General features: G+C 44.3%; 1 protein-coding gene across 4 annotated transcripts in view; it reads left to right on the plus strand.

Moving 5' to 3' along the window:
• Window positions 1-25,431, plus strand: part of ehbp1 (EH domain binding protein 1) — a 351,647-nt gene that overhangs the window by 158,105 nt on the left and 168,111 nt on the right. For all 4 annotated transcript variants that reach the window (XM_033026308.1, XM_033026305.1, XM_033026307.1 and 1 more), the window contains 2 exons: window positions 20,981-21,159; window positions 21,840-21,888. In XM_033026308.1, the coding sequence (XP_032882199.1) occupies window positions 20,981-21,159; window positions 21,840-21,888 (228 nt within the window). The remainder of the gene's footprint in view (window positions 1-20,980; window positions 21,160-21,839; window positions 21,889-25,431) is intronic.

Raw genomic sequence — 25,431 nt, forward strand, 5'->3', positions numbered from 1 at the left:
CACAAAAGCTGCATTTGGCCTCGGGGTGTCTAGTTCATGTAGTGTGAAACATTTATCTTGAAGTGCTTTGGGAACTGCTGTGAGTATTCTTAAGTAACTGCTAAATTAGTATGCAATGACTGAATGCCCCCTAATGTTGCTGTCTGAGTCACCCTTCTTCATGCCTATTCTGCATTTGCTGTTCTGGTATTAATTATATATATTTTAAAACAAAACATAAATACTTCAAATGCAGGAAATATGATTTGTTTAAAGTGCTTGACTCAGCTAGTCAGGCATCTTCAGCAGAGTGAAAGAGAGGGAGGAGTAAATTATTCTCATTTTGCTGTGTTTTATTGACTGTTGTGATTTATTAAAATCTAAATACTGAACAATCCCAAGACCCCCAAGTAAAACTCAGCGGTCCATCCATTTGAGGTGTATTGTAAGGCTTGTAAGTATTGTAAGGCTACTTGTAGAAAGGAGACAATGATGTTTGTGCAGGACCACCGGAAATTGGAGGAGCAACACCTCATATTCCGCTTGGGCAGTCTGCACCCTAGTGGCATAAACATTGAATTCATTAATTTCCGGTAGCCTTTGCTGTCTCCTCCCCTTCGCAGCTCACCCTTAGCCCTCGGGCTCCTCCTCTTCCTTTTTCCTTTCTTCTCCCCTTTCCCCCACACCCCCCCCCCCTCCCCCCCACCCTACATCAGACTGAAGAAGGGTCTCAACCTAAAACATCACCCATTCCTTCTCTCCAAAGATGATGCCTGTCCCGCTGAGTTACTCCAGCATTTTGTGCCTATCTTTGGTTCCAGAACTTTGGTACTCTGGGACTGGATCCAAGGCTGGGGCAGCTTGGGTGGCAGTGTAGGCTCTAGGTCTCGCTCTTGTAAATAGAGGCACAGCGTATAAATGAGTAGAAAATGTAGAGAAACATTTCTGTACTGAAGAGGAACAGAACAGAAGATTATGTGAAAAGTGCAAAGAGGGCGAGAGTAAATGACCAAGGAATGAAGTAGCAAGACAAAAGAGGGTAGAAATTGTGAGAAAATCAGAAATTTGGGTACTTGGGAAAATGGAAGATGTCTGTGAAAAGATGTGTGAAACCTGCTTGACATCATTTGCAGGGAGTTGCAGAACCATGTGACATGGATGGCTCCAGGGAGTCTGAAGTTTGGGAAGGGGTTGCAGAAATGTGTCTGTCCAGATGGCCTGCAAGTTGTTAATTTGTCTGCGATTCTGCAGAAGGAGCTATGCACTGCTGCAAAAGCATGCTTGGGATTGGTTGGGAAATGTTGCAGTGCCTTCCCGCCGCTAATTGTGATTGTTCCAGGAGAGTGGCCTCACCAAAGATGTTTCGTTATCTAGTGATAAGGTTTCTTTACTTCATGGAAGTGTTTTCTCCTAAGTGCTATGTATTGAAACGATGTTATGTGCTATTGTATGATTCGGCCAAAGAGTTGTCATTCTGTGTATTTTGCAGCCTGTATCAGTAATTGGCTTGTAGAGGTGGCCTCCCCCAAGTACTTTCGCGCCTATAGTTTGGAGGCATATAAAGGGGTGGGGAGCACATTGGGCTGTGTTGATCGTCTTGGGTCTGTTGTATTTGCGTGAGGCTGTGTTGGGCTTGAGTATGTGGTAACGAGGATTGGTCCCGCGGTATTGTATACAATAAAATAGAGTTGGAATTCCAGTGCTCGTATTCGGTGGTTGACTGAACCAGACTAGCATAGAGACAGGCTCTTTAGCCCAACCTGTCCATGCCAGCTAAGAAGCCCCGCCTATGTTTGTACTACCTGTCTGCCCATATCCCTCTAAACACGTCCTATCCATGTACCTGTACAAATGTTGTTAAGGTACTCAAGAGCGTTTTATTGCAATATGTCCTGAAACAGAACAAAGTAATCCTTACTTGCAGAAGCTGACAGATACGTAAATATAGTACTCAGTAAACAACTATTATATTTAAGTTTTTGTTGTTATGCTACTTGTAAAATATTGACACAGAACAGCAACATTTTGGAAAAAAAAACGCTTCAACTTCCTCCTCTGGCAGCTTGTTCCATGTGCACACCAGTCTCTGTGAAAATGGTGCCCATAGGCTCCTATTAAACTTTCCCCCTCTCACCTTAAACCCATGACCTCTGGTTCTTGGTACCCCATACACAGGATATTCCCTACTAAGGTGCATTCACTCTATTTATTCCCCTCATGATTTTATACACCTCTATAAGATCTCTAAGATCGGAACGTGCCGATTCGGGCACTCCAAGCCGCGGAGTGTGTTCGACCGTTCATGGCCCCGACCACGGGTGAACAAGGGAGGAGGACTGGCTGAAATTTGTGCCTTCCACCCCAATGAAGAATGCTGTGGTAGATGTTTGTGTTAAATCTTATTGTGTATTGTGTGTTCTTTTTAAGTGTATCGCTGCTGGCAAATTCATTTCACTGCACCTTCGGGTGTGTGTGACGCATAAAATTGACTTTTGACTTTGACTATAAGATCTCCCTCTCAGCCTCCTGCACTGCAACCAATAAAGTCCTAGCCTGCCCAACCCCTCCCAGTGAAGAAACAATGTACAGTTTCACACTTTTTTCCAACTTTCTACAGTCTTTCAAAATTAACGCAGACTTTTAAACAGAAGTTTATTGACTGCTTATTTTGGAGTAACTTCGCAGATTGGACCATCTGTCATTTCCAAACTGTCTGACATTGACCCAGGTTGCTATGGAAATCTAAATCTTCAAGAGGAAGTTTTTAACCTCTGCCTGTTACCCCAGAGGGTCACAGCTGGTCAAAGACACAGCACTTTCAGACAGTTATCAGTCACAGTCATGACCCCGAGCGAAGGCCTCTAGCCTTTCACCCTCTCAACTGGAGGCTCCCACTGCATATTGTGAAACAGTGCAGTAGACAATACACACAGTAATTTGATTAAGGCAATCATGTGTCATGAAGAGTAAATGTAGGTGATCTGTTACACTGACCAAACATGCTTGTCATTCCCATCCACTACATTTACTTGCAACTTACAGTCTGCTCATGACAAGAAGTTGATGTCAGCCACAGATTTTCTGGATTGCACTCAAAGAAAATGCTATAGATGTTTGTTTAGAACTGTACAATATGTTTTATTTTGTAAACACTTCCATGCGGTGCTGTTGTGACCCCTGTTGATTATTCCAAAGTATGTAAAGCAAGTTTAAACCCCCCCCCCCCCCACTAACTTTGTGGCAGTGGGATCAATCCCTAGAATCATTATGGATTTGTTTTGACAAATGAGGAAAGCCAGAATGAATTTATACTTCATGCCTTTACATCACCCGCTTCAAATTCTTGTACAGGTGCACAACCGTTTATCCGAAAGCCTTGGGACCAGACACTTTTCGTAATTCAGAATTTGTCGGCCTTCGGAATGGAAAATTTTTAGCGTAGATTTTAATGGCTGGCTCAGTGGTAGAGTGCTCGGCTCATATCCGCAAGGTCGCGAGTTTGCGCCTTGATCCCGGCAGTTACTCGGTCGCGAGTTTGAGTCTTCAATGTCGTTTTTTCTTGCAGAATAAATGTCTGTATGAAATGTGTAGGAGAGGTGTACTGACTGTGTGGGCAGAACTTTGGAAGTGATTGCCCACCAGTCTAAAAAGCCGCTGTGTCTCCCTGTCCCTGGGATAGCAGGGGGCGATCAAACAGCACAATACCCCCCTCCCCCTCCAACTCCAGAGGAATCCGCTCCCCGATGGGCCGCTACGGCGACAAGTGGCAGTTTGCCCACAGCCCGAGCTGCGCCCCCTCATCCGCCACCCCAAGAACAAGACGTACCTTGCACGCCATCAGCTTCTGCCCCTACGTGTTCCTCTGGAGTTGGAGCGGGGCTGGGCTGGAGTTGCTGCTGGCTGTGGGTCTCTGGGATCTCCGTGCTTGCAGTGGGCCTGGGGGTCGGTGTCCCGTTGGTCCTGACGTCTCCGGCCACCCCCCTGGACTGGAGCTGAGACTGGGAACTGTACCGCCCTTGCCCCCTCCCTCTGCAACTGCAAACAACCCCACTCTCCTGCAAGGGTGGTACAGTTCCCGGAGGATGGCAGGTGGCCGGAGACGTCAGGACCAACAGGAACCCGCTCCCCGATGGGCCCCTACGACGCCCCGAGCTGCGCCCCGTCATCCGCAACCCAGGTTCCTCTGTAGTTGGAGCGGGGCTGGGCTGGGCTGCTGTTGGCTGTGGATGTCTGGGATCTCCGTGCTTGCAGTGGGCCTGGGGGTCGGTGTCCCGATGAGGGGGCGCAGCTCGGGGAACGGCTTCTGGTGGTCCTGATGTCTCCGGCCAGTTTGCAGTTTTCCTCTGGAGTTGGAACGGGGCTGGGCTGCTGCTGGCTGTGGGTCTCTGGGATCTCCGTGCTTGCAGTGGGCCTGGGGGTCGGTGTCCCGTTGGTCCTGACGTCTCCGGTGACTGGCACTGACCTGCTGGCATCACCGACGTGAAGACAGTACAAAGCCCCCGCGCCGGTGCAATGAGCGGGGAGCTGGAGAGGGGAGGGAAGGGGTCACACACATGGCCGGGAAGCAGAGGGGTGTAGGTGGGGTGAAACTGAAGGGAGCGACAATCTGCTGCTGCCTGCCCGCTGAGTTAAAAAGTTCCCACGCAAGACTCACGATACACTGTGTATCGTGAGTCTACCGTGGGAACTTTTTAACTCAGCGGGCAGGCAGCAGCAGATTGTCAATTATTAACCCTCCCGCGCAATATACCCTCACCTTCTCTTTTATGAATGGGGATTTAGTTCCCCTTTCTTCGAGGATCGACCAGAGGTTCCGCTGTCACCTCTGCGGGCCGCCCTCGGTGAACGTTTACAAGGACCTTTCTTCAATGACCGAAAAAATGTCCGCTATTCGGAGGTTTTCGTTATTTGGATCTTCGGATAAAAGGTTGTGCACCTGTATAGCCATAATGTTAATTAATTACTTTAGTTGTGGAGGCCAATTTGAGTTGCAGTCTCTGGAACAAGAATGAGTTGGGTGATCAAATATTGGTAGCTTTAATGTAGGGCAACAGACTGCTATTTCATTTCCAATGAAAATAAACATATTCTTGACTAATTGATAGATTGTTTAAATTAGACTGTTGTCAATCGCTGCAGTTGTACCTGTACCTAAAATAACGGGAAAAACGAGTTATCCATCAGCTTAATCATAAGAAAACATGTCATTCATGCAAAATATGATTAAATCACTAATTTATACCAAAGAGTTTTTTTAGATGCAAAGTTTTTCAGAAATGTAATTGAGATTATATGCAGCCTAGTACAAATGCACGCTCCTATGCTTTAAGTCTTTTGAGAAATGTTGTGCTGTAGAGTGATGGCATAATACTATCCCTGATGGCATAATACTAACCCTCGTGGCATAATACTAACCCTCGTGGCATAATACTATCCCTGATGGCATAATACTATCCCTCATGGCATAATACTATCCCTAATGGCATAATACTAACCCTCGTGGCATAATACTATCCCTGATGGCATAATACTATCCCTCATGGCATAATACTATCCCTGATGGCATAATACTAACCCTGATGGCATAATACTAACCCTTGTGGCATAATACTATCCCTGATGGCATAATACTAACCCTCATGCGCTGTGCGTTTGGTCTAAATTCTTGTATTTTTCTAAGTGATTAAAATTAACTTTGTCCTATCGTCACTGTCGTCATTGCATGGTTTTGAATGACACAGCAGAAAGAGTTGGTAACATTAGCTTAATCTGGCTTTTTCCATCTCTGAAACACAGGTGTGTGGGCTTAAGACAATTGAAGGTTTTCATCTTTAAAACCAAGAAACAGATGATATTGTTCTTGTGGTTAAGGCTCACTGATAATATGGGTCACTTTACATTGCATATATGTTAAAAAATAAAAGTGTTTTCTCAAGATCATTGATGAATTTATTTCAAAGAATGAATTTATTTTGTCACTTGGAAGATTTTCTGTTGTGTCTCAACAATGGATTACATATAAGAAAATGTTAGATTTAGGTTTATATTAACAGAGTTTTACTCTGATCAAGAAAGTATTCCATTTGTGTTTACTAATACCTGATGAACATTTTAGGAAAAATCTACCATCATTGATTCAGTATATAGAATATTTTAACATGATTTAAGTCCCATAATCTAAAAGTCACATTTCTAGAAGTCTTTCCTGTTCTATTTTACTTATTGTCTCCCTTGAAATTGGACTTGCAAAGTCTTTTTTTTTAAATGAAAAATAGTTCCCCTGTCATGATATCAATTTTAAGTAATACAATCCATTCGTAATGCTCTGCCCAAATTTGTATTGGGTCACGAAAAGACACAGTGACACAGTGGGTCAGGCAGCAACTCTGGAGAACGTGGATAGGTGGTTGTTTTGGGTTGGGATCCTTTAGACTGATGTTGGGGGGGGGGGGGGTGGGGGGGGGGGGAGGCTACAGATGGATACATGTGAGGGGGGGTTGATAGGCAGGTGGTTGGACAAAGGCCAAAGATGTGAGATAAGGATAGAGGAAATGTGAAGCCAGAGGAAAGAATCACATTTCGCATTTCCTCTATCCTTATCTGAGAATGTAGGGCAGTTGAGAAATGAATGTGTCATGTGTCGGGTGTGGGGAGAGGGGGGGGGGGGGGAATGGAATAGGCGGAGGGGAAGAAGTGGTGGGAGTTGGGGTTGTTTGGTAAATCAGTTAACATTAGAAAATTCAATGTTCATATCGTTGGGTTGTAAGCTATCCAAGTGGAATATAAGATGCTGTTCCTCCAGTTTGCACGTTCAAGTTCAAGTGAGTTTATTGTCATGTGTCCCTGATAGGACAATGAAATTCTTGCTTTTCTTCAGCACACAGAACATAGTAGGCATTTACTACAAAACAGATCAGTGTGTCCATATACCATTATATAAATATATACACACATGAATAAATAAAATGAAAAAGTGCAAATAACAGATAATTGGTTATTAATAATCAGAGTTTTGTCCGAGCCAGGTTTAATAGCCTGATGGCTGTGGGGAAGTAGCTATTCCTGAACCTGGTTGTTGCAGTCTTCAGGCTCCTGTACCTTCTACCTGAAGGTAGCAGGGAGATGAGTGTGTGGCCAGGATGTTGTGGGTCTTTGATGATACTGCCAGCCTTTTTGAGGCAGTGACTGCGATAAATCCCGTCGATGGAAGGAAGATCAGAGCCGATGATGGACTGGGCAGTGTTTACTACTTTTTGTAGTCTTTTCCTTTTCAGGGCACTCAAGTTGCCGGACCAAACCACGATGCAACCGGTCAGCATGCTCTCTACATGTAGCTTCACTCTGACAATGCAGGAGGCCCAGGACAGAAAGAGCAGCATACTCTCTGCCGTTCCTCTGTCCCACCTGGCTCACACCCATTTCTCCCCTCACCCTCCATTTCCACCTACATTATTTCCTCTGGAAGTGTCCTAGGGTTTTTTTAATGCTGTTATAGTACCTCAAGGTGCTTCAAGTACCTTTGGCATCTCATTCCATATTCTCACAACCTCTGAATGAAAAGGTTTCCCCTCCATCTTGTATTAAATCTTGCCCCTCTCACCTTAAACATATGTCCTCTTGTTTTTCATTCCCCTACACTGGGTAAAGGACATTCACCCTGTCAATTCCCCTCATGATTTTATACACCTCATTAATATTTCCCCTAAGCCTATGCTGCAAAGAATAATGTCCTCATCTGCCCAACCTCTCCCTTTGGCACTGCCCCTGACATCCTTCCTCTAACAGGGTGACCAAAACTGAACACAGAACCCCAAGTGTGGCCTCACCAATTTCTTGTACAGCTGCAACATAACATCCCAACCTCTATTCAATACACTGACTGATGACGTTCTTGACCACCCTATATTCCTGTGACACTGACTCAACCTGTACTCCTTGATCCCTCTGCTCGACAAGGCAAGTAGCAGGCCGTGACGCTCCTGGCAAGCAGGCGCGACACAGTAGCAGGCCGTGACGCTCCTGGCAAACAGGCACGACACGCCCACCACGGACCGACCTCGAGGGACCTGCCCGGTAGACCCATGTTGCCTGCATTATCCAATCAAATGCAGTCGGTGGGACCAGGACCTCCTGAAAGCTTGTCATTTGGCTTGACCAGGACCTCCTGAAGGCTCGTTGTTTGGCTTGACCAGGACCTCCTGAAGGCTCATTGTTTGGCTTGACCAGGACCTCCTGAAGGCTCGTCGTTTGGCTTGACCAGGACCTCCTGAAGGCTCGTCGTTTGGCTGGACCAGGACCTCCTGAAGGCTCGTCGTTTGGCTGGACCGGGAACCTGCCCGAAGGCTCGTCGGTCAGCGGGATCGGGAACCTTCCCTAAGGCTCGGCAGACAAAGTAACCGGGAGGGAGCTGGAGAAGTCGGACATGAGGTGCAAGGGTGAACCTGGGTAATGCCTCCAGTGCCTTAAGGTAGGCTGCAGGTGGCGTCCCCAGGACACAAAGATCCTGGCACTGAACTGAACAAAGATGGCCGGGCAAGGAGAGAGTGGGACGTTGGTTCAGGGACACTGCTTCAGTATATTGATCATGTGGGGCGACCAGACTTTGGACTTGGAATAATGGCAGTGCCCGCGGGTGTTATATGTGCAAAATGAATTTGACTGTACGGTTACATATGTGACAAATAAAGCTCCATTGACCAGTGACTCCCCGGCGCACTGCCATTCACTGTGTACGTCCTACTCTGGGTTGACTTACTAAAATGCAACACTCATTTCGACTCCGTTATCCTCAGCCCACTTGCTCAGCCGATTAACAGCCTGCTGTAATTTTTAATAACTTTCTTCACTGTCTACGATACCACCCACTGCAAATCTCAAATTTGTTTCTGGCTGTAAAAATATGGCAGATTCTGGTTCCAGAATTTGATGCTGGAATTACAGGCTGTAATAATGTGGCAGGAACAGAGAAGTGCCAGAGAAGTTGTTGGTACAGACACGAGCGAGTGGCTGCAGCCAGGGTGTACCATCTACATAATCTCCTGGATTTACTCATCTGCCATATTCCAGCACACCCTTCCAACCCTGCATCGTCTAGCAAGGATCACCATTATCTGCAGGACCCTCTACATGTGCACACTCTCCTGACTTGGTCATAGGTTGCTGATTTCTGGTGCTCGCTCCAATAACATTGTGAGACTTCCTTCACCAACAAAACGGCAGTGGTTCAAGAGTAGTTACAGACAATAGACAAAAGGTGCAGGAGTAGGCCATTCGGCCCTTCGAGCCAGCACCGCCATTCAATAGACAATAGACAAAAGGTGCAGGAGTAGGCCATTCGGCCCTTCGAGCCTGCACCGCCATTCAATAAACAATAGACAATAGGTGCAGAAGTAGGCCATTTGGCCCTTCGAGCCAGCACCGCCATTCACTGTAATCAAGGCTGATCATCCACAATCAGTACCCCGTTCCTGCCTTCTCCCCATATCCCTTGACTCCGCTTTCTTTAAGAGCCCTATCTAGCTCTCTCTTGAAAGCATCCAGAGAATTGGCCTCCACTGCCTTCTGAGACAGCGAATTCCACAGATTCACAACTCTCTGGGTGAAAAAGTTTTTCCTCATCTCCGTTCTTATTCTAACCCCTTATTCTTAAACTGTGACCCCTGGTTCTGGACTCCCCCAACATCGGGAACATGCTTCCTGCATTTAGCCTGCCCAATCCCTTAATAATCTTATATGTTTCAATAAGATCTCCTCTCATCCTTCTAAATTCTCCATTCTTTCAACATATGACAGTCCCACCATCCCGGGAATTAACCTCGTGAACCTACGCTGCACTCCCTCAATAGCAAGAATGGCCTTCCTCAAATTTGGAGACCAAAACTGCACACAATACTCCAGGTGTGGTCTCACTAGGGCCCTGTACAACTGCAGAAGGACCTATTTGCTCCTATACGCAACTCCTCTTGTTATGAAGGCCAACATGTTATTCGCTTTCTTCACTGCCTGCTGTACCTGCATACTTACTTTCAGTGACTGATGAACAAGGACACCCAGATCTCGTTGTACTTCCCCTTTTCCTAACTTGACACAATTCAGATAATAATCTGCCTTCCTGTTCTTTTGCCACCAAAGTGGATAACCTCACACTTATCCAAATTAAACTGCATCTGCCATGCATCTGTCCACTCCCCCAACCTGTCCAAGTCACCCAACCTGCATCCTCATAGCATCCTCCTCACAGTTCACACTGCCACCCAGCTTTGTGTCATAGAAACATATAAATTAGGTGCAGGAGTAGGCCATTCGACCCTTCGAGCCTGCACCGCCATTCAATATGATCATGGCTGATCATCCAACTCATCTGCAAATTTGCTAATGTTAATTTTAATCCCTTCATCTAAATCATTAATGTATATTGTAAATAACTGCTGTCCCAGCACCGAACCTTGCAGTACCACTAGTCACTGCCTGCCATTCTGAAAGGGACCCGTTAATTCCTACTAATTTGTTTCCTATCTGCCAACCAATTTTCTATCCATGTCAGCACTCTACCCCCAATAACATGTGCCCTAATTTTGCCCACTAATCTCCTATGTGGGACCTTATCAAAGGCTTTCTGACAGTCCAGGTACACTACATCCACTGACTCTCCCTTGTCCATTTTTCTAGTTACATCTTCAAAAAATTCCAAAAGATTAGTCAAGCATGATTTCCCCTTCGTAAATCCATGCTGACTCAGACCGATCCTGTTACTGCAAGAAAACAAACTGCAGGCTACTGAGCGAGAGTGAGGTAGTGGCACTAACAGAGGTGATCATGCACAGAGTACAAGTGTGTTGTACCTTTGCACTCTGAATGTTTAACCCGATCAAGTGTGGGATGTTGCACTTTGGGAGGTTGCACTTAAGACCCTTAGCAACATTGATGTGCAGAGGGATGTCAGAGTCCAAGTTCATAGCTCACTAAAGGTGGCAGCACAAGTGCATAGGATAGTGAAGAAGTCATACTGTATGTTTGCCATCGTTGCTGGGGGAATTGAATATAAGAGTCAAGAAGTCTTGATGCAGCTCTATAGGACTTTGATCATGCTGTATTTGGAGCTCTCCCTCTATCCCTCCCATACCCAAGTCGCACTAGCTTCTCTTTTTCACCCCACAAACAACTAACAATGGCCTGTTTCCTTTATCATCGTAACTTTTTTGCATATCTTTCATTCATTGTTCTTTATCTCTCCACATCACCGTAATATCTCTCGTTTCCCTTATCCCTGACCAGTCTGAAGAAGGGTCTCGACCTGAAACATCACCCATTCCTTCTCTCCAGAGATGCTGCCTGTACTACAGAGTTACTCCAGCATTTTGTGTCTGTCTGCATTTGGAGTATTGCATGGTCACCACATTACAGGAAAGATATGGAAGCTTTGGAGCAGGTGCAGAGGAGGTTTACCAGAATACTGCCTGGACTATAGGGTTTCAGCTACAAGGAGAGGTTGGATACCCTTGGGTTGTTTTCTCTGGAATGTCGGAAGTTGTGGGGAGCATATAAAATGATGAGATGATAGATAGGGTAGACAGAACCTTTTATCTAGAATGGAAATGACGAAGTCTAGAGGGCATAGCTATAAGGTAAGCAGGGGAAGTGTTTTACACAGAGTGTGGTGGGGACCTGGAATGCATTGTCATGGTGGTGGAGGGGTTTAAGAAGCTTTTAGATAGGGACATGGTTTGACAGGGAATGGACGGATATGGATCACATGCGACAGGTGAGACCAGTACAGCTGGGCATCATGTTCTGCACAAACATTGTGGGCCCAAGGGTCCATTCCTCTACTCTTCTATGTTCTATGTAAATGCTGAGAAGGTTTTATGACTTCACACATTTTAATGAATAAATGTGCACATTTGAACATGTTATTTGCTAGTGTGTTCCAGGAGTACCTCTCGAAAGCAGGCTTGCAATAATATTTCACAACCTGTATTTAGCAGCCGTTTATTAGTGAACTGAGAACTAGTCCCATTGGCCTGCATTTGGTTCATAGCCCGTTAAACTATCCAATCTTATCAGCATGGATTTCTGAAAGATTTTGTTTGATAAGTCTATTCATTTTTTGAAGCTGGAACTAGCAGGAAAAATATGTGGAAAGTCCACATACGTTGCCTACTTCCTTTGCTGCATAGATGCTGCTGCACCCGCTGAGTTTCTCCAGCATTTTTGTCTACCTTCGATTTTCCAGCATCTGTAGTTCCTTCTTAAACACTAGCAGGGAAGATATGTGGAAAGTCACTGACTGGGTGTACTTGGATTTGCTGAAGGCATTAGATAAAGTGTCAACACAATTATTCACTAAAATGCAGGGTATTGAGAGTAACATACTGTCGTGAGTTGAGATTGGTGAACAAAGGGAAAACAAAGTGATAGTAATATAAACTGTATTGTTGGCACTAATGAGGTGCCTGTGCTGTTCATAGTTGACGTCATTGATTTGGATGAGGGAACTGAATTTGAGCAAATGAACAGAAGTAATCAGTCTGAAGAAGGGTCTCGACCCGAAGCGTCATCCATTCCTTCTCTCCAGAGATGCTGCCTGTCCCGCTGAGTTACTCCAGCACTTTCTGTCTACCTTTGAACAGAGATAATGCCTGGAATGGGCAGCGTGTACAAGTGAGCATCGTGTAAGCACTTGGGGATGGATGGTGTGAAGCTAGGTGGCAGTGTGGGCTGTGAAGAGGATGCAGAAAAGCATTGGGAGCTAAAGGCAGACCAGGTGGAATGGACAGGAATGTGGCAAATAGAATGTGAATGTATAAAAACACAAGCTCATTCACTTTGGTAGAAAAATGTAAAAAGCCTGAATATTTTTTAAATGGCGAGATTGAAAAGTGTTTGTGCTCAGAGAAAACTGGGTGACCTTGTACACAGATCAGTGAGAATTGCCGTCCACACACAGTGAGCAACTAGGGAAGGTGTGTAGTGAGGTGGTCTTTAATCCAAGAGGATTTGATTACAGGAATGGAGATGTCTTGCTCCAATCCGAGGGTTCCAGTGAAACCACATGATTCAGCCTGAGGTGGTCGGTGGGGGCGCTGCGAGACGGCTGCCCTGCCAGCAGCATGTTCGTTATTTCTACATTTTTGTTTTTTTTAGTGTGTCCAAATGTGTGTTTTAGTGTCTCTCGGTGTGTCTTGTGAGGGGGGTGGTGAGAGGGGCACCGCTTTCGGTCGCCTCCTCCTCAGAAAGGCGACTTTTTCCATCTCGCCTCCCTCGCGGCCTAACAGCATGGATTGGAGCGGCCTTTCCCGGAGTCGGGCCCGGAGTTTCAGCGTGGACTTTACATCGCGGAGCGGGCGTGCCCTTGCTGGGGTTGCCAGAAAGGAGTGCTCCAATCGCTGGCCCGCAGTCTGCTACATCCTGAAGCCATGGTCTGTGGAGCTTCTAGCTGCGGGTGCGCCGTCCGGAGCCTGGGATCCCCAGAGAAGAGCTCCGACCGCCCGCCTGCAGCCTACAGAATCCTGGTGCCGCGGTCTCCGGTAGGAAAGCGCCGATTCGGGACATCCAAGTGTGTTTGACTGTCCCGACGAGAGGGCCTGTACATCCCGCCGCCTGTAGCGGCGACTGCAGAGGTTTATGCCCCGGCCACGGGTGAACAATGGAGGAGGACTGACTGTACATTGTGCCTTCCACCACAGTGAAGAATGCTGTGGTGGATGTTTGTGTTAAATCCTATTGTGTATTGTGTGTTCTTTTTTTATTGTATCGCTGCAGGCAAATTCATTTGACTGCACTTAAATGTGTATGTGACAAATAAAACTGATTGATTGATTGAAGCCTGGACAGTCTGACCTCCGTGCGTCAGGAAACCTGGATCAGTTGGTTCAATGTAAAACATTGGGCATCGTCCTATGAGGCAGAATAAACCAGACTAAGTCTTCCCAGAGTTCAGAAGAATAAAAGGGGATCTCATTGATCTAATGAGGCTTGATGGACAACATAGGGATGATGCTTCTCCTGGCTGGACTCCCTCCAAATCAGGATCTGAGCGTCAAAGAAAGACAATGTTGAGTCGGGACAGGTGAGCAAAATGTATTCTCCAGTGGATGGAGTTCACGACCCAAAAGAGCGGTAAAGGCTCAGTCACAGTCTATTCTAGAGTGGGAGAACTGGAGATAGATGAAGTAAATGGAGGGATGAAGGTTGACCGCCGTGAGGGAAGAGGGGAAGGACAATGGACAATGGGGGGGGGGGGCAGACAAAGGACAATGGGGGCCTGGCGTGGGGGGGAGGGGGGCCAAAAGGGGGAGCCAGCCTGCTTTGTAAACTTGCCAGCACCGTAGGTGGCTGCTATTTGTATACATTGTGTATACAAGCAAGAATCTCACTGCCTGTCACATGTGCCAATAAAGTATTCCTATTCCTCCTAGTGCAGGAGGCTGTTGGGAAAATTGAAGGGTCAGGCATAATCTCATTGAATACTGGAGCTGGTATGAAGGGCTGAATGGATTACACGGCTCTCATTCTTAAAACATGCAGTGATATTTTCTTGTTAATGCGATAAATTAGTTAGTATCTGAGTAAATAACCAAGCATTGAAAGGTCTGAATGTGCTTTTGGTGTCCTTGTGCAAAAAGTAGTAGTTTAACATTTCAAGCTTTCTCTGAGACCTGTAAATGAGCACAATAGTGGAGGCCCAGCAAGCTGGTCGGCTTGGACTTGGTTTATCGGCGATTTTTAAGCTAGTGCAAAATTTTGCTGAGACACTAATTGCACTGAATATAATTTGTGCTACAAATTCTGTGATTTCAGTCGAATTGCATCAACAGATGCATAAAGGAGCAGAAAATCAAATCTATTGTGTTTGCTGTGACATTGATACTGCACCACTTTCAAAGACTGCTGTAAAACTGACCTGGTTTGGTAATGTACAGAGCCACGTGGTATTTCCATGGCTTCACCATTGTCACAGTGTATTCCTCCTTGTAATGAAGCTGTTAACACTGAAACACTTCAATGTTAAATTGTGGCTCATCTCTAACTGCTGATGCTTGCAGGGTCGGGAGGATCTTCCAAAATACAGAAACAGTTCATTTATTTGAAATGGAAACATTTATCAAATTTTTCTCAATTTTTAATGTTTTTTTTTCCAAATGAAGCTCTTGCACTTTATATATCTTGCAGCAATTTCACAAAATGCGGCTGTTTTGTTGGCCGTGATCTAAAATAGAGGTGTCAGAAATGACAATCCTTTCCTGAGGTGTGGCATCCTCCAGTGTAGCTAAGGGCTGGCAGGTAAAAGGTACAATAGATATCATTATTGTTCCCAGTCGCTTCAGTGGTCAGTGGCTTAGTTTGTGAGTGTATTGTACCTTCACTCACCACTTGGCAGCAAGCAAATTGTGACCCAGCTTTTTACATGAATGCATCTCATGTGCAATAATTGTACACGTGGTTTAGTTTAGTTTTAGTTTAGAGATACAACATGGAAACAGGCCCTACGACCCACCAGGTCCACGCCAACCATCGATCACCCGTACACTAGTTCTGTTATCCCACTTTCGCGTCTCACAGACTAAAAGCAAATTACAGAAGCCAATTAATCTACAAACCCGCACATCTTTGGGATGTGGGAGGCACCCGGAGAAAACCAGGGAGAAAAAGTACAAACTCCGTACAGACAGATCCCATAATCAGGATCAAACCTGGGTCTCTGGTGCTGTGAGGCAGCAGTTCTACAGCTGTGCCACTGTGCTGCCCCAGCATCAAGGTATAGGAGCTTCAACCGATATTGTAAAATTACTTCCTAAAGAGGTTCTTTAATATAAACTATCCAATAGTGGTGTTATTAAAAACTGTAGCTTGCATTGACAGTCCAGAGGAAGTCTTTTAGTCCTGAATGTGAACCTGCCAGTTATATTTCCAGAGTCTTTAATCGTGGAGCAAACTTAAGTGAATCACCAGAACTGTCAATGGAATCTGTGGGAACATGCCAACATTTGCATCACTTTCTAAGATTATGTAACTGTTCTCGAGGACTCCAATGTAGTGCATTAGTACTTCCCAAGGATATGTAGAAGTGTGTTAATATTTGCAGAGCTAAAAAGCAACATTTTGATAATTGCTGGTTTGTAATGTTGCAGTTTATCATTAACCTCCTGAAAAGACTTTAATTATACCATGTGCCAAGCAATAGAAAAACATGTTTTAGTTGTACTATATTGCAGCCACTTACTGCTAATAAATAATGTACTGAAGTTCACTTATACTTTGATAATTCTGTAATGTAAATCTGAATATATTCTTGGTCATCAGAAGTGCTTAACCTGGGTGATCACCCATGACTTGATCCTCCAGTTTTTTAATTTTTGCACTAGATTGTCTGCTTCCATAACATGTTCCCTGTATAGTTGAACTGTATAACTAACATGGAATGCCTCTGAATTGAACCTCCAGCAGTGCACTATTAACCAAAACATTGAATTGTTGTCAGCATCTGGGCTGGAGAGGTCAGTTGCCCCTGGTTTGTGACCAAACTGGCTAAGAACAGTTCTGAATAATCTTGGAAACACTGCATTTCATCCACAGGCACATTTAGACAAGTAAACATATAGAAACATAGAAAATAGGTTCAGGAGGAGGCCATTCGGCCCACCGAGCCAGCACCGCCATTCAATATGATCATGGCTGACCATCCAAAATCAGTACCCCCATTCCTGCTTTCTCCCCATATCCCTTGAATCCATTAGCCCTAAGAGCTAAATCTAACTCTCTCTTGAAAACATTGGTAGGACAGGTTTAGAGGGTTTGGAGCGATGTGGACCAAACGCAGGCAGGTGGGATTAGTGTAGATGGGACATGTTGGCCGGTGCCGGCTGGTTGGGCCGAAGGTCTGTTTCCCCACTGTATCACTCTCTGGTGGTGTATTAGATGGGGGGGAATGGAGTCGGATTCTCGTCCTGATTATTTGCTGGGCCATCGCTGGAATATTACATCACAAGAGACTGCAGGTGCTGGAATCTGGAGCAACAAACAATCTGCTGGAGGAACTCGGTCGGGCGCATCTGTGGGGAGAAAGGCAATGATGTTGTAACTCACCTGTGTTTCATCACCCTCGTTCCTTGCAATCCCCCCCGTCCTCCCATTTTGTCCTTCTCCGGGTTCCATTCACCTAACATCCACACATTTTACCCACTGGATCACTCCTCCATCGAGTTCTTTTGTCGGTATCATCGGTATGTATCAATGATTGCCAATATCACCTTGTGTACTTATCAGATTCCAGCACTGCTAGTCTTTGTGTTGCCACTGATGACCCTTTCATGTATCTCCACCATCACCCTCTCCTTCCCCACCTGGCTGCTCCTGCCCTTCACGGTCCACCAATCACCGACTGACCCCTGCGTCACCTCTCCCCCTATCCTCTTCATACCGACTATCTCCACTCAGTCCTGATGCAGCCTTTCAACTGAAACATTGACAGTTCCTTCCCCCCCACAGATGCTGCTCGACCCACTGTTCCTTAAGCAGATTGTGTTTGTTGTACCGGACGATTGAAGGCGTGTGGACATCTGAAGGGGACAGTATTGAGCTTGCCTGTCAATATATGAATGGCCACAGGAGCCTGGTAGCTAGGAGAGGCTGATGGCCCTGGGTTAGTTCTATAAAAGAAGAGAGAATCAAGTATCCGTCCATCACTTTCTCACTTCACCTCTAACTCTACTCTTTGCTTGAACATACTGGGAACATCACGCAAGCAGTATTATTCCACCTTTAGTCATCTGCTGCTTTTTCTTTTCCCAAGCTCCTGAATCAGTGGATCTTGTTCCATTTTGCCAGCTGTTTTCCCCTTTTCACCTTCTATTTCTTGTACTACTTGAATATTCTCCTATTCCCACTTGAACCATCAACTGGGATGTCCGTGTTCACACCTGGAAGCTTGATGCTCTCAGCTGTCTCCATTACGGATGGCTGCATTGATGCTGACTGGGGCATGCACACCATCTTGTTTCCTGAAGTCAATAACTAGCTCCTTCGTCTTGCTGACATTGTTGTCTTGACACTTTGTTTTGTAACCTTCCTGTAATCCGTCTTGCCATTGATCAAGAACTACAGTACAAACTTGTAGACGTAGAGTAGAATTGGCTGTACAGACATGTGTGTATGGTATACACCTTGTGATGAATGTGTAGTACTACTTATTTCCTTTTGGGGGGTTTCTGTACAAACATGACAAATCAATCTGACTCCTAATTTACCTTCCTTGAAAACAGCGCACGCACACATTATAAATGTCAACTATTACTCTGAAAGTGAGATAACCCTATTGTCAACCATTAAATAATATACTTTTACATAACAAAGTACACAGATTATGTAGAAACTGGAAATGCTGGTTTATACCAAAGATAGTGCTGGAGTAACTCAGCGGGTCAGGCAGCATCTCTGGAGATCAAAGGTTCATTTATTGTCACATGCACCAACTTGGTGCAGTGAAATTCAAGTTGCCATTGCAGCACATTAATATGAATACCACATAACATTATAAAGGAATTTAATAATAAACATAAATACATCCCCCCTCAATGGTTGCCACTGTGAGGGAAGGCACAAAGTCCAGTCCCCGTCCCCTTGTCCACCCATAGTCGGGCCTATTGAGGCCTCCGCAGTCGCCGCTACGGCGGCCCGATGTTTCAGGCCCTTCTCGCTGGGTGATGGTGCTCCGGCGTCGGGAGAATCCTCTCAGCGGCTTGGGATGCCTGGAACGGCCGCTTCCTTACTGGAGACCGCGGCTTCCGAAGCCGACAGGCCGCACTGGACAGAGCTCCACCACTGGCGATCTCGGCGAGAGATCCCAGGCTCCCGATGTTAAAGTCAGCGCCACAGCCCGCGGCTGGCCGCTCCACAGTCCCGCAGCTCCGCGATGTTCACCTGCGGTCTCACCATTCCGGAGCTCCAGCTCGGCGACCCGGGCAAGGCATCGCCTGCTCCGCTCCGCGATAGCGCTCCAGCGCTGTGCCGCCGCCTCAGGAAACGCCGCTCCAGACCCGTTGGTAGGCCGCAAGGACGGGTCGAAGATGCTGCCCGGAGAAAAGCCGCCTCTCCGACCAGGCAGGGACTAGGAAAGCAGTTCCCCCACCCCCCACCCCCCACATAAAAACGTATAGACCTCCAAACAAAACACTTTTGAACACACTAAAAATAAAAGAAAGAAGTGAAAAAACAGACAGCTGCAGGCTGGGCAGCCAAACCCAACTGGACGGCGCCCCCTATATAAAGGATAGGTGACGTTTCACGGAGTGCTGGAGTAACTCAGCGGGTCAGGCAGCATCTATGGAGAACATGGATAGGTGACGTTTCACAGAGTGCTGGAGTAACTCAGCGGGTCAGGCAGCATCTATGGAGAACATGGATAGGTGACGTTTCAGGTAGGGACGCTTCGTCAGTCTGAAGAACTATCCTTCAGACGGTTCTTCACATATATTTTATCACCAGAGATGCTGCCTGACCCGCTGAGTTACCCCAGCACTCTGTGAAATGTTGCCTATCCATGTTCTCCGCAGATACTGCCTGACCCGCTGAGTTACCCCAGCACTTTGTGCCTACTCAGATAAGCTGACCAGCTAAAATAACAAATGGTCTTTAAAGTATTGGTAATATGCGTATTTATACTAGCTGCTTCTGCCAAATCTCACAATGTATAATCATATTTTAATAGTTGCCCACGGCACTTTGATTAAATTGAAATGTTTTCAGATTCATACAAAGCATTGTGAATTTATAACATATGCATATTGTCTCTCTGAATAACCAGATTTCCTCATTGCAAATTCTGATTTCTTGAAATCATGAATGATGTAAGATGGTCTTCAAAATGGAAAATGGTTAATCAAAACTTGTCGGTAAACCTGTCTCTAACAGAATTAGATCAGAAGGAATATATTCCACGTTTACTGGTAGCTCCAAATTATCATTGCAATTTTGTTTAGTGATATTTTTGATTGTTATCTTTATCTCCATTTTCAACAGTAAAAACAAAATCTTATCACATTTCCATTGAGGAACTATAATTCTATTTCAATCAGTAAAGATTATTTTCTAAATGTTCACTTCAAGTGATTTCTATATTTATTGATTATATATTTACTCCTTGCATATTTGACTTCAAAAATATACATTTTGCTGCTGAATGCTTTCAGTGCACAACAGACACACAAAGCCAAATGCTGCCACATCTTCTTTTCCATTTGGTTTCTTGATGCGGGAGTATTAATGCCAAAAATACATCAACGAGATATCAAACACTTTGCTTCTATTCCTGTGGTTTAATTCAAATGGACTGAAATCAAACTAATGTTGAAATATACATATTTAAATGTAGAATGTACATTTGTAGAAGTAGTTCTACATTATGTAGAAGAAATGTAGAGGTACAAAAAACACAATGCTAAATGTTGCTTTCATAGATTGAATAGCTTGATCCCTGTGATAGTTTGTGTATGCTTAAAGCATGTAATTGTTTGTACTATTTTACAGTAGAATTGAAAATTATTCCATGTTATAGACAATATATAAATATTTTACTGCCTTGAGAGTGTTTCCTAAGATTGGTCATTGTTTGCTGGAAAAGATGTGTATGCATCTTAGATTCTTTCTATGCATGCTGGAATTTGTATTCATTGCAAATGTTACAAAATAAAACAACTGTATTAAATGTAACAGGAAACTGATCCAGAAAAAGGCCTTCAACCTTGAAATGCCATGATAGTACATCATCTGGTGTAGTTATGGGCTTGCTGCTTGTACATACCTAAAGTCCTGTATTGACAGCTTGCTTTAGAGATCAGTGCCAGCAGCTAGGAATTGTGTGATGTGTGATTCTTGTCAGTATCTGTGATTATCAGAAACTGACAGCTGTTTAAAAAAAAGGCAGACATCAAAAGATTCCAATCGTCTCGTTAGGTCAACCAGTGTTCATTTTCATAACTTTTTTTTTTGTTTCCTTATTCCTTAGCCAAGCCCGATCCCGAGCCCAGTTTTGGGGAAAAAGCCAAATGCTACTCAATCACTGCTTGCCTGGTGCAGGGAAGTGACAAAAAACTATAGAGGAGTGAAAATCACAAATTTCACCACATCATGGAGAAATGGGCTGGCTTTCTGTGCAATCCTGCATCATTTCCGATCAGACTTAATGTAAGTAATGAAGTTAGCTCGATTTACACAAGGCATTTCATTTGTGCATCATTGATTTATAATGAGCTGTGAATGCAATTCCATTTTATGGTGGTGTAAAGATTTTCTGCACAGTATAACCTCACCTCACCTGTTCGAATTCAGGGGCAGAGTGTGCAGTGGGTAGGGTGCACCTCAGGTGGGGACTGTCAAATTTGCCTTGCATCTCTTCCTCAAAATCCCTCTGGTGGGAGAAAAACCTTTCCTTTGCAAACCTATATCTTTCCTCTGTTTCTGTGTTACTTAAACTGTGTCAACATGTCTTGGAGTTAATCAGTCTATTCTTCTGGAAACTTGCAAATGAAATGTTTATATTGAAATTCATAAGTCAAATAATCTTTTATTTCTTCATATGCTGACAGCAAAGGATTACTGCATGATAAATGTGGTTTAAAAGGCAAGCTTCTGGTGTTTATCTCTTCACTTCACTGTTAGTTGAATGCTTTGGGGGGGAATGTGATTTTGTGGTTATTTTTATTTTCCACTCTGCCTGTTTTGTTGATTGCTTTACAATGAAATCATTACTCACAACATAATGTCGCTACCGATATGTTTTTTTTCCTGTCATGTATTTTGCATTATTTTAAGCAAATGCTAAATGCCTAATACTTTGTTGTCTTCTCTTGTTCCCCTTAATCCAGTGATTACAAATCTCTGAATCCTCAAGATATTAAAGAAAACAATAAAAAGGTAAGAATAGCCACAGAAAATGACATGATTACAATTTTGGCTTCACCAGTGGTCGTTTAGTAATCCCTGGAAGGTGAGGTTGTTTTGTAAAGTTATAATTGCTGCTCGCAGAAGTAATCTCCCCTGCCGTTTTATCTGATGCATTATCGACTCTGTTTGCATTGGTCACAAACGTTTTAAACCTTGTGGAAGAAGGTTTCCGTAACACAGATATATCTTGCTGTGGCTTTCATCCATGTATCATGGAGCATTTATTTAAGGAGTTTTCAGTGAAAACATCTTTTCATTTCCTTTCCAGTTTCTATAAATATTATTTGAGCTTTGTTTTTTTAAATGTGCTATGATTCTGTTTTGTGAGCTCTCTTCAATTGATTTTATTCTTTGTGCAGCTCATTTCTCCCATCTTCTTTCACTTCTTGTTTGAAAGTTAAATTGAGTATCCCATTTGCTTCCTGCGGGTTTGTTTCCTGTCTTCTCACAGTTCTGACTGATAACCCCTACTGCCCCTGTTTGGAATGAATGCATCATGAAGAATGCCTGTGTATAGTACTATACAAATGCATAAAGTTTCTGACATTTCCTCCTCCTAACCAATTAACACAACATCTCAGAATGAATGAATGCTTTCTTTGAGGCCAGAGTCTGTCTCCTTTCTCTCCATTCAAATGAAGTTGCAGGTGATCGCTGCAAGGGCAGTAGAGGTTAAACTGAAGGAGGGACTCTTGCGATATGGGCAATACCAGGTCAGATCGTATCTTTTGTTTTAGTTCATTGAAATTAAGAGCAAATGCATTTTAAATTAAGATTCAAACAGATGCATATCAATTAGAAAATAAAATGTGTTCACTATGTCTTGAGTGTAATTTCTCACAGCAGTTAATTGAAAGCAAATGGAATCTACTTGCAATCTGATCCTGGTTAATAGGTTAGTACATTGTGTCTTGAGAAATATTTAGACATCCACCAGTCCTGCTGACATTGTTGATGGATAGCATTTGATATCTGTCAATCAATTCATAGCAGGCCTGCAAAGTGTGTGAAAGATGAATGTCAAGTTTAATAAACAGAACAATTTATTTTTGTGTCTTTTAGGAAATAGGAAAGGTGAACCTATTTTGAGGCAGAAATATTGTTTAATTATCAAATGTTAAATTTGAAATGTGAATATCAATAATCTTTGCTTTGTGAAAATGTCACATTTTACATGTTACATCTTAAATGGGAGCAAATGTGAAAGCATTTGTTGTGTTTAATGTTCATACCTTGATTTAAATATTGCTTATTCCATTTAAAATCTAAAGATATTAGATTTTAATGTGTTATTAGCATTATTTTGTTTGAAATCTTTATCTATTTTAATTGCCTTTAACTACCAGTTTTTTCTCTTAAGTTCTTCAAAAGCAATGTACAGTGGTGTAGGCGCAATAAATGATGTTGATGTGATAGCTGTAACATTCCATGGATTGTTACTGAACAAATTTGACATCAACCCATAAAAGGAGAGTCTAGAGCAGGGAATTAATAAATGTTAGCATTTAAAACAGAGACGAAGGTTGCAGAAAGATGGAGATGCTTCAATGTATAAAATTCTGGGCCTTGTCCTCGACAACTAAATGCATGATTCAAGTCGTTGAGTTTATTGAGTGCCATGCGATATAGATACAATGAAACTCTTGTTTGCAGCAGCATCCCAGGCATAGACTCAGATAACACATACACATAAATTATACATAAATTACACCTAAAAGAAAGAGAAGACAGCATAAAAAAAACCAAGCTGCAATTTAAAGAAAAAGAGTCCATGGTAATACAAGAGGTGGTCTGTGGTATTCCGTTGTCGAGGTAGATTTAGGGTTGTGCATGTCAGTTCAAAAGCCTGATGGTTGTGATTCCTGAACCTGGTTGTGTGGGACTTTAGGCTTCAGTATCTCATGACAATAGACAATAGGTGCAGGAGTAGGCCATTCGGCCCTTCGAGCCAGCACCGCCATTCAATGTGATCATGACTGATCATCCCCAATCAGTACCCCGTTCCTGCCTTCTCCCCATATCCCCTGACCGCTATTTTAAGAGCCCTATCCAGCTCTCTCTTGAAAGCATCCAGATAAACTGCCTTCACCGCCCTCTGAGGCAGAGAATTCCACAGACTCACCACTCTCTGTGAGAAAATGTTTTTCCTCGTCTCCGTTTTAAATGGCTTACTCCTTATTCTTAAACTGTGGCCCCTGGTTCTGGACTCCCCCAACATCGGGAACATGTTTCCTGCCTCTATGACCAATGGTAGCAGTGAGAAGAGGGCATGGCCAGGATGGATCCTTGATGATAGACGCCATCTTCCTGAAGCAGCGCCTCGTGGTTGCTTTCAATGGAAGTTAGGGCAGTTCCCGTGATGGACCGTGAGTCCACCACTCTCTGCAGCCTCTTGCATTCCTGTGCATTGGAATTGCTGTACCGGGCCGTAATGCAGCAAGTCAGGATGCTTTCTCCAGTGCATCTGTAGTCGTTTTGGAGAGTATTCAATGACATGCTGAATCCATTGAACTTCTTAGAAAGTAGAGTTGCTGGCATCCCTTCGGTTACTCCAGCACTACAGTGAAAAGCTTTGTGTGCATGCTATCCAGTCAGTTCATTCCATGTATGAGTAGAATCAACCCATACAAAGTGAAAGTCATCTGTATAGTGAAGTTATATGTTTAATAAACTATTTATACCAGTATTTCTGATCAATATAATGACAACTACCTTGATACATACAAGATGCATTCCTCTTCCCAGAAGGCAAATGTTCGTATAATAGTATTGTGAGCAATTTTGGGCCCCATATCTGAGGAAGGATGTGCTGGCTCTGGAGAGGGTCCAGAGGAGGTTTACAAGAATGATCCCAGTAATGAGTGAGTTAACATATGTTGAGCGTTTGACGGCTCTGGGCCTGTACTCGCTGGAGTTTAGGAGAATGAGAAGGGACCTCATTGAAACGTACCAAATAGTGAAAGGCTTGGTTAGAGTGGATGTGGAGAGGATGTTTCCACTAGTGGGGGAGTATAGTACTAGATTACTAGGACTAGGACATAATTAAGAGACTGCCTCAGAATTAAAGGATGTTCCTTTAGGAAGGAGATGAGGAGGAATTTCTTTAGTCAGAGGGTGGTGAATCAGTGGAATTCTTTGGAATGCTGTGGAGACAAGGAGGCGCTGCGAGACGCCTGCCCTGCAGCGTGTTAGTAATTTCTACTTTTTTTGTTTTTTTAGTATGTCCAAATGTGTGTTTTAATGTATCTAGGTGTGTCTTATGTGGGGGGTGGTGAGGGGGGCGTAAGGGGGGAACTGCTTTCGGTCACCTCCTCCACGGAGAGGCGACTTTTTCCATGTCGCCTTCCTCGCGGCCTAACACCAAGGATTGGACCGGCCTTTCCCGGAGATGTCCCGGAGCTTCAGCAGCGGGCGCAGCATGAACTTTTCATTGCTGAGCGGGCGAGCCCTCACCGGGGATCGCCAGAAGGGAGTGCTCCAATCGCTGGCCCGCTGCAGCCTGAAGCCGTGGTC

The sequence above is a fragment of the Amblyraja radiata genome, chromosome 8 (assembly GCF_010909765.2).
Source record: "Amblyraja radiata isolate CabotCenter1 chromosome 8, sAmbRad1.1.pri, whole genome shotgun sequence".
NCBI lineage: Eukaryota > Metazoa > Chordata > Chondrichthyes > Rajiformes > Rajidae > Amblyraja > Amblyraja radiata.